Source organism: Marmota marmota, unplaced genomic scaffold, assembly GCF_001458135.2.
Source record: "Marmota marmota marmota unplaced genomic scaffold, marMar, whole genome shotgun sequence".
Lineage (NCBI taxonomy): Eukaryota > Metazoa > Chordata > Mammalia > Rodentia > Sciuridae > Marmota > Marmota marmota.
Window position 1 is genome coordinate 2,728,341 of NW_026000057.1, and position 10,076 is coordinate 2,738,416.

Below are 10,076 nucleotides of genomic sequence, written 5' to 3' on the forward strand. Positions count from 1 at the left end.
CAGAGTATAATAAACTTGGACTTTGGCTTGTTTAGAATACAGTAGAGTTTCAGCTGCCAGTCCTCTGGGTTACTTGTCGAGGTGTGAGTTTTTCTGTGTTCTTCCCTTTCCAAAATACTTCACGTGTGATTTCCTTTGATTCTGTAGGGCCATTCAGTGTCCAGCCTGAAGACTTCCTTCCCCTTTTGCATTGTCCTGTGTTGTTTGCTTCGCTCAGGACTCTCCTACAGTGATGGGCTCTACGTTTTAAAAAATATTGAAATAACAAAACCGTGATTGCTATACGTGTGAATATTTTGTATTTTATTTTGTTATTTTTATTTGGAAGTAAAGAGTACAATGGTATTTATCAGAGGTCGATGAGGAGGGAGAGGTGGGGAAAGAAGCAGTATCTTTGTTCTGAGTCAAATGTATTTTTCATGGAATTACATTACAATCACAACAGCCCATATTAATGGATCACTAACAGTGCACCAGGCACCATTCTAAATGCTTTTCATGTGTTAACTCAGGCCTCACTACAGTCTTTTGAGAAGATACTACTGTTATTATCATCCCTTTTTCCAAATAAGAACAACTGAGTCCTAGAGAAGTCGAATAATTTGTCCAGGACCTCACAACCAATAAGTGGCAGAACCTGGGTTTCCACCCGTATGCAGAGCTCATAAAAATGGTCTTTTTAACCACTCCACTGTTCCTCAACAGTTCCATGTTCCAACTCTTCCTGCTGCTCCCTCCAGGCCAAGACGGCGACACCCCCACAGGCCAGCTTGGTGTTCTCCATGGGGCACGCAATCTTAAGGGGAATTGGAAGGTACACATCCCCTTCTCCTTTGTCAACACCCTCTTGTTTGCTTTCAGTTTTCCACATCCTTATAATCTATTCATCTTGTATTCTTCCGTCTCTTCTTTTCATTTTGTTTTTATCCTTTGCTGTTGTAAGGTGGAGACTTCACATAGGAGAGAATAGGAACTCACCTGTTCACGGTGCCCTCTTGGTCTAAATGCCCACCTTTACTCTGGACCTACAGCAGTGTGGCCTTCACTGAGTCTGTGTAGTATGACTTGTGGCCTGATCTCAGCCTTCTTGTCCAATCTTGACCCCTGCTTTTGAACTCAGTTTCTTATGCAGGCCTCATATTTTCCTCATTCTGGATGCCTGTCCCTCATCTGCAAACTTCAAGTCTTTCTTGAAATCCACGGTTGAGTATGATCTCTCCCCTATCTCAACTCCTGGAGCCCTGTGGACATCATGCTTTTGCTTTTATTATTACTATTCCTATTATACTTTCATTCCCATATTGCATAGAGGTTTCTTATGAGTTTTACCAAGTTATTTTTTTTGTGTGTGTTGAGGGGACACCTACTCTGGACTTCAATACAGTTGTCTTCAAATAACAGTTGCAAGAGGAATTCTTAAATTTATAAATTCTTCATAGCATCAGGAAAAAAAATCATGATAGGGTTCAATAACTACATCTGATGAAAAAAAATCCATTAGCAACTAAAAAGAAATTTCTTAAGGCAATAATAATTCTATAGTAGAAATCTACAGTAAACATCATTTTTAATGGAGAAACTTTAGTTTGGATATAATCCCTTTAAGAAAAGGGAAAAGAAGGATGCCAACTCTCACTGCTATTGTTCAAGTAATTACTGGAGGTAGTGGCTAAAACAGCTCCTAGTGCCCTTGGCCGTTTGATGTTGTACACAAGGCATGGGAGCCAAGGTTAATACTCATACCACAGTCCAACCCAGAAAATCCCATATGAGCACCTCTTCATTATTTCTCTCAACTGGTAGCCAATTGGGAAGGTGATGTCCGAAGTGACTTTGGCAGCCTGAAGAGGCACAATAAGAACAGGTCCTTACGTGACTGTGTGGAGCCAAAATCTCCCTTTTCCCTTTCTGGGTCCATACTGGAGAGTTATGTAAGCAGAACAACCAACTTTAATTGTGCAGCATCCTTAAATTTCAAACCTAAGCATTCAGCCTTCCTATTGCCCAAGAGCCTGGAAAACAATAGGCTTTTTGTTATAGTGGGTTGCCACCGAAACAAAACCCTGCCACATATGGCACTAGGTTAGACAATCTATAAACTAAGAAAACAAGTTATCCAACCCTTGCCATATCCAATACACAATGATGGAACTGGGTTAATATTTGGGTATCAGCAAAAAAATTGGTCTCAAATGCTGGAAAGCAGCCTATTCATGCTTTTCTGAGAAGGCTGTAGAGTGAGTTTTGTCCTCAATGGCTTGGAAGGAACACTACTTGTCTTTTGTACCTATAGTTTAGGAGCAGTTAGAAAGAGCCCAAGTGTTGGTGTTTGCTGATGGTTATTTACTGCTTTTAACAATATTTTGAGAAAAAAATGAATTCAAGAAAAAATATTCAGAAATTAAAGATCTCAGAATGTTGGAGAAACCAAAAATGCTTCTGGACCTAAAACAGTAGGAGATAAGACTGAAGAAAGCTTAGAGGAAAAATACATACCAGAACTTCTCAGGAACCAAAGGAACTCAACCTATGGCTAAGATGACACAGAATATATCATTTTTTAATCTGACCAGTTATTTCAGATGCCTCAGAGAAGCTGCCATTGTTTGAGGCAAAGATGAATACAAATACACACACAAAAATAAGGAGATTTAGAACTGTGTTTTGGAAATAATTTTGCATGCAGCTATAGGCAAATGGAGTGGACAAAGCAAATTGACTAGAAGTCACTGAAGTTTCTAAGAAATTTGAATTGCCAGTGTAACCACAAGTCTGGTTTGAAAAGTCTTTATATATTTTCTCTAGAAAACAACTGTAACCCTATTAAACAATGAGTTGCAATATCTGTACGGCTCCTAATAAGAGCACACTAACACTACAAATGTGGCCATGGAATTAAACCAATCAAGGGAGAACCTTTCCAAGTGCAAGCCCAAAAGCCTGGAGAACAGCGGGTATTTCTTCTTCTCCCAGGGAAGGAGTCTTCACAATGTTTGTCCAATAGAGGCTCTCGTTGCTATGATCCAATGACTGATGTGTCTTTCACATTCATCTCTCTTTTTGAACCTTTATTTTTTTAAATATTTTACTGCATATTGGACCCAGGAGGGCTCTACCATTGAGTTATATCTCCAGCCATTTTTAAAATTTTTATTTTGAGACAAGTTCTCCTTGAATTGCACAGATTGGTCTCAAACTTGGATCTTCCTGCCTGGGCCTCTCCAGTAGCTAGGATTACAGGCATGCACCACTGAATCAGATTTTTTTTTTTTTTGCCTATATATTAGCCCAGTTCCACCATTGTGTATTGGCTATGGCAAGGGGTGGATAACTTGTCTTCTTAGTTTATAGATTGTCTAACCATGAAGAAATAGATTTCAACCTAGTGAGAACACTATTCAGTAGCAAGAGATACTGGTTTCTAGCTACATGTTCTCAACCTAGAATCATAAAGATCCACAAATGTTCATAAAAAGGTAATTCCTCTTTCCCACTGTCCTGGAATATTCCTGCACCATTACCTGAGCAAGAAATAAATTTATGTGTTAGCAAAATTACATTTTGGGTCTTAATCTGCATTCATTAATACTATATACAATCAAGTAGGTCTGATAATGCAGCAGTATTCTCAGGTTATGGCCATGCCCAAACTCAAATGGGTGGCAATAAACAGGCCAAGCAGGTTTGTATTTGGGATTGTGTTGGGGACCTAAGGATACAGGGAAGAACCTACTTAGGAGAAGAGGGCTTCCTGGGTGGTCAGGAACCAGGCAAAGGAGTAAGAATTGAGGTCCACTTTCCAATTCTGGGGGAGGATTTATAAGAAAGGGGGCCTCTGTTCTGGACATCATGAAGGAGTTGTGAAAATGTTTGCCATCACCCCAAGGCTCTCATGGTAGCACTGGGAAGTAAGAGAAAAGTAAACCATTCACATGTTACTTGGGGTCACATTTTTAGCCGTTTATCAGGAATAAGGCAAGCATACTTGGACCTTGAGCTCCTATGTGATGGAAATTTTATAAAAACCTCAAGGCAGTGTCTAAAAAACAAATTGTTAAAGATTTTTTAGAAAAATAATTGCAAATGAATGAGGGAATAGCTCAGAGTTAGAGCACTTGCATAGCAGGTAGCAAGTCCTGTGCTCCACCCCTGGCATTGAAAAAAATATTATCACATGGTTATCATTTCTCAGAAGGTTGGAGTCAGCCTAAGAAGTGAATAGGACTCTTACATCAGGGGATGTAGGCAACATAAAACTCACATCTTTTGCTCAAATGTTCCCAGTGAGACCTATTTGCTTTTCTTTTCTTAAGAAGCCCCCATGGGAACCATGGTCATTGCAATATGGGTGTCTAGTTCCTATCTAGAAATCACCCTTTTCCTAGAGCAAACTGAAAAATATTTCCATTCCCCTTTCTTAGAAACATTCGTTTTTCAGCTTTCAAAGGCTAATTTTGCAGAGTCACTGTGCATTTTAAGCACACCCCAAAAAACATATGCTTAGTGAGATATGATGTCCCTGGTCTTCAGTTTGGAAGTAGAGCCCTAGCTTTGGGATATTCAACAGGAGCCAGTGATGTTGAACTACATTTAAATTAGTAGTGCTGGTTCTTAAAAAACAAGAAGAAATGATTGAATAATGCTACCAATTTTTTTCCAAACTTTTAAATTTATGCACTTGTATTTTTGTTTAGTTCAGGGTAAACATACTACTTATACACACATTTTCACATGTAAACTTGTAATTTTTCCTGGCTGCCTCATTATCTATTTTGTTAACCTACTAATTATGACAATACACAGGTGATACTAAGTTTTCGAACATTAAGGCTATTTTTTTTTGTTATTATCTTCTGCTACTAATATATAAAATAAATTGCAAAATAATAATTTATAAGTTTTTTTGCAGTTTTGTGAAGCATATTCTTCAAAATGGAACTACTGGGCCAAAATATGAATTTGGGAATACATTGCTCTGTTATTTCTGAGTAAATTTAGTTACAAACAATGCATAGGTAAGTTTTTTGCCATTATACTTTATTATTTTATCAGAAAATATTTTTCTACATTAATAGTTCTACAGTATATTGGTTATATTGAATGAAAAAGACTTGTAGAATACAACTAAATAACTCTAGTCATGTTTCCTGTGTCCTTCAAAATGTATTTTGTAGAACTGATCTTTTCACTGTTTCTCTGTCAAAACCAGAGTAGACTTCACTACTATTCTGGTTACTCTTAGGCAATACACATGATCCACCAATTTCTGATTAAAATATATACATAAATACCATAATCTAAATTTCCGTTCTGATTTTAAATTAATGTTTTTATTCTTGTTCTTCCTTGGATTTAGGATGTGGATAGTGTGGTCAACTCCTCTTTCTTCCTCTTGTTACCCAAAAAGCTTCTAACCCCTCTGGAGTTGGAACACAGGAAGAATGTTCTGTTTAGACTGATATCTTGGTGTTGGTCTAGCATTTTACACTTGGCAGAGATTTTTATCTAGACCTTTCCTCTGTAGGTGCTTTTGTGGGTTGCTCAGAATTTTCCCACCACTGGGACCTTCCTGCTATTCTCTGAGCTTGTGCAAACCCACGTCTCAGTGAGTTCTCTGGACTTGTGCAAATGCATGTGTCTCCTGTGTTCTTCTGTCCTTAGGTGTCTGGCAACACTCTTCTTTCTATTAATAACTGTTCCCCAATCCAGCAAGTCATTTTCAACATGACCAAAGACAACCCATACCAGCGATTTTTTTCCCCACATGGACCATATAAAGCCTACAAGAAACTCTATAACCACCCAAACCTGCAAGAATTCTTGTCACTCCCAGCTTCATAATGTCTCCTAATGCACTTTCAGAGCAAGACTAGGGTTACCTATTTCCCCTTCAGATTTCTCAAGTGACAAATTTCTCTTACATTCAAAGGACAATGAAAGCTCATCCACAGACCTCGAGAGCTCTCAACCTGAAGTGAAATGGGAGGAGACTCATTTATACTACTGAAGGTTGAACCCAGGGACCCTCAACTGCTAAGCCACATCCCCAGCCTTATTTCGTATTTTATTTAGAGACAGGGTCTCACTGACTTGCTTAGCGCCTGGCTTTGAACTCGTGATCATCCTGCCTCTGCCTACAGAGCTGCTGGGATTACAGGCTTGTGCCACTGCACCCAGCCTTGACTTTTTAAGTGTTTTTTTTTCAAGGAAAATTGTGTATCTTGCAGTTGCATTTAGGAGTTCCACAGTGCTTAATTTGTGTGTTGGTTCCATTAGTAGCTGTTATATACACATTGCAAGCATTTCTTTCATGAAAGCCCTGAACCTCCACATATTTTTTAACTAATTCTCTAAGGTGAAAGGAGAGCAACTTAGTGAAACCCTGTTTCTAAATAAAATATAAACTAGGGCTAGGGATGTGGCTCAGTGGCTGAGTGCTCCTGAGTTCAATTNTATATATATATTTGCAATCTGATATATATATATCAGATTGCAAATGTCCAGAGTGAGTGGACATTTCTTCTTGTACATCTACTCAGTTAAAGAGCATATGGTAATATTCCGATGACAATAGATAAAGAATGTTGGTTGTGAAGAAAAGAGGTCAGCATTCACCTGCATGTCCATGTTTCTTGTGGACCTGTTTGCAAATGCCAAGATATGGAATCTGCTTAGATACCCATCAACAGACAATGGATAAAGAAGTTGTGATATAGATACACAATGGAATATTAATCAGCTATAAAGAAGAGTGAAATTATGTCATTAGCAGGAAAATGGGTAGAACTGGAGGGCATCATGTTAAGGAAACAACCCTGACCTGAAAAGACAAGTATCATATTTTTCTTTCATCTGTGGAATCAAGCAAAAAAAAATTACCTGATAGTAAAAAAGGACTGTTAGGGAAGGAAAGGAGGAACAGAGGGAGAAGGCAGAAAGGGTAGAAAGGGCGTGGACATGATCACAACATGATGTAAGCAATCCAGTGAAACCCATTAATTTGTATGATTCGCATGAGGTAATAATTATAATAATGATAGAAGAATATTATTTGCTCAATTTTGCACAAAAATGAGATGACCAAAAGAATCTTAGGAATTGCCTTTCAAGGCTAAATATTTCCATGGCATATTTGGAGTGACCTCTCTGCAGAACTGTATGCTGCCTGACAGGTAACAAGCAAGAATTGGTCTCAGGTGACAATGATCAGAATTGCCATTTACTGAACACTTAGGTGGTGCAGGTTTACCCTGCAGACCTCATTTCATATAAACCTCATGACACTTCTGTAAGGTAGTTTAACTACATTAATCTTTGTATTATAGATAAGGAAACTGAAGTTACGTGAATTAATAGTGAAGGTTCAGAGGCTGGGGATGTCGCTAAGTGGTAGGGTATGTCAGGAGCAAGACCCTGGGTGCAATCCCTAGCTCACCCTCACCCCTACCCCCAACAAAAAAGAAAGTCAAGGTTCCAACTTGGGCTCCAAAGTTCGTTTTCTTTCTACACTATGCCTGCCTGCCTGACTAAACCTTTTATAACATTGTTATGTACAATACCATTTTAAATATTAGGACAGGGTTCCTGAAGTAAGGAACAAATTTTGTTAAGCTTCTCAGGGATTTAAAAAAAATGAATTAAAGTCCTTGCTCTTAATGAATCACACTTAAACTGAGTGTGAACTTCAGATCCTAGCCGGGCTACAACGTGGGTAGGGTGACATGAGGCCCCAAGGACTTGTTTCACTCTAAAAGCTGAAGGTGATGCTGTGGTGGCCAGCACAATCAGCCAGGTTCCCCAGAGTGTGTAAGACAGTCACAGGCCTAGGCAGACTGCTGGGCAGAATTGTTTATTTTTATCTGGACAACATGAGGCTTTGGGGAATTACTTGTGAGAAATTTGCTACGCTTGATAGGATAAGTGCTTAGAATAAACCAGAAGACTAATGCTCAGTCACTTCATATCAGTATCAGTGAGACACTGTCACCATACTGTTTTGGCTGTTTATATTTTTTTCTTCTCAATGTCCCTCACTTTTCTCTACTCATTAGACCCTCTGCTCACATCCATACAAGAAAATACCCTGCACCGAAGAGTAAGATGTTCTCTCAACCTCACCAGCCCAGTCCCCAGTTTTAAGAAATTCAACTGGAGTCATTCATGGGCTCACGCTGCCTTCCCAGGAAAGATTTCTGTCTTACATACTTTTTTTTCTTATTTAATTATTAAAAATACAAAGAGAGCAAAGGTCATTTCTTCCCACAAACACCAAATTTAGATGTGAAAAGTTCACATCAAGAAGGACAGAGAAACTGGCCAGAAAAGTTCAAGGAGGTTAAAGCAATTTGTACTTTAATTATCCTCTGAATTCTGTTGCTCTGGTTGAGACAGTACAGTCCTCTCATCTCTTATTGTCTGTGACTTATAAATTACTTTAGAGACAAGGTTAGTCTTATGTCCTTTCTTAGTTCAACATTTTATGTTTATTTTACAAAGTATACTTGAAAGTGCCTTGACCCTTGGGTCATTCATTGGATCAAATTAACCTAATAACATTCTTAAAGCTATTTCACAAAAATACATACCAATAGTCATGTTGTCTTCTTTTTTCACTCTTTATTTTAAATAGGTGATTTAATTCAAAAACATTCTCTGAGAATATGAGATTTAGATTTTTTTTTAAAATTTATTAAAAAATAAATTTGTTTCCAGGCCCAGATATAAATACACAATTATTTACTTAATTATCACACAGCAATGTAAAGCAACATTGATTCTTATTCTTTTGGAAAATAGACTATCACAGGAAGGTCTTTCTTACCTTTATATGAACTTTTTAAGTTTGGCTCTAAATGAGTGACAGCTATATAGCCACAAAGCCTTAGCCTCTTATATCTAGAAACTTCTTTTAGGCAATTTAAAGCATTTTATTAATGAGAGAAACGGGAATGGGATGGATTAAAGAATTTAATTGAGGAAACATGGAGACAGCTATTAAAACAGCATGTCAAGTTTGTACATCTTGCTGCCCTTAAGAGTTATTAAATTTCATTCATGAGAAAATTCTATTCACTCTTCTCTTTCTCAGGACACCCTGATCACTCACACAAATCACCTCCAGTGGAGAACAACACAAGAGCCAGAGCTTCTGTTGGACTCTGCTGTCAGACAAGTTATTTTACATGGGCCATTTGTGTTTTTCATGGGAAAAGTCTTTTTAATTGATTTATTCATTAAACGATAAATGTATAAATGTGAGTGTTATTACATAATTTATGGCATTTTTCCAGTGCAAGCTTTATTCATGTGAGTAAACTATTATCATCATTAATGCAATACTACATCTTGTCTGTTCAGCAATGAAGGAAAACAATGAGGACTTCATTGACCCTGTAGTTTATTTAAAACAATGAAAGTGAACCTAAGAGTTTAGAAAGAGAAGAACTTATACTTAAAGGAGATGTTATAAGACCTTCGTTTGACAGTGCAATCATTAAGATTATAATAGGATAGAATAAGTCAGTCTTAAAAAATAGCAGATGAATTCAGCAGAAATTTTAGGTCAGATATCCTAAAGCAATTAATTATAAAAATTATGCTAACACAAAAGCAAGCATGCAAGGAAATGTACACTCTTTATCTTGAAGTATTAATGAGCAAAGATTTTTTTCCTCTTGGTTGAATCTCTGAAACACATTATGATGAAATTTGCTTCCTGAAATGGTACAACGTAGGTAGCTACATAATCTACTGATGGTTCCAATTTCTGTGATCATTTTTCACTTGACTAATGTCTTTGAATTCTTCCAAAATTTGGCTTGGTGAGCACATTCTCTTTGGTTATTCTGTAGAAGGATTAGAGGCAGGAGCTGTAAAAGAGTGGTACATGACATGGTTATTTTTAAACACATAAGGAAATCATTGCACAAAATAAATTTCAGGATTCTAAATTCTTATAGTTGTCTTTGAATATAAGTAGTAAAACAAGATGAAAGGCATCTCCATGCAATTTAGCTGTATTGGAGATTTTTTTGGGGGGGGGGGTAAAGAAAACACAGATTTTTTTTTTTTTTTTT

At 37.5% G+C, this 10,076-nt stretch overlaps 1 protein-coding gene across 2 annotated transcripts in view; it reads right to left on the reverse strand.

The window, feature by feature from the left end:
* Positions 1 to 8,591: 8,591 nt before the first annotated feature.
* Positions 8,592 to 10,076, reverse strand: part of Gypa (glycophorin A (MNS blood group)) — a 29,669-nt gene continuing 28,184 nt past the window's right edge. For both annotated transcript variants that reach the window (XM_048813461.1, XM_048813462.1), the window contains one exon: positions 8,592 to 9,845. In XM_048813461.1, the coding sequence (XP_048669418.1) occupies positions 9,841 to 9,845 (5 nt within the window). In that variant the 3' untranslated portion in view covers positions 8,592 to 9,840. The remainder of the gene's footprint in view (positions 9,846 to 10,076) is intronic.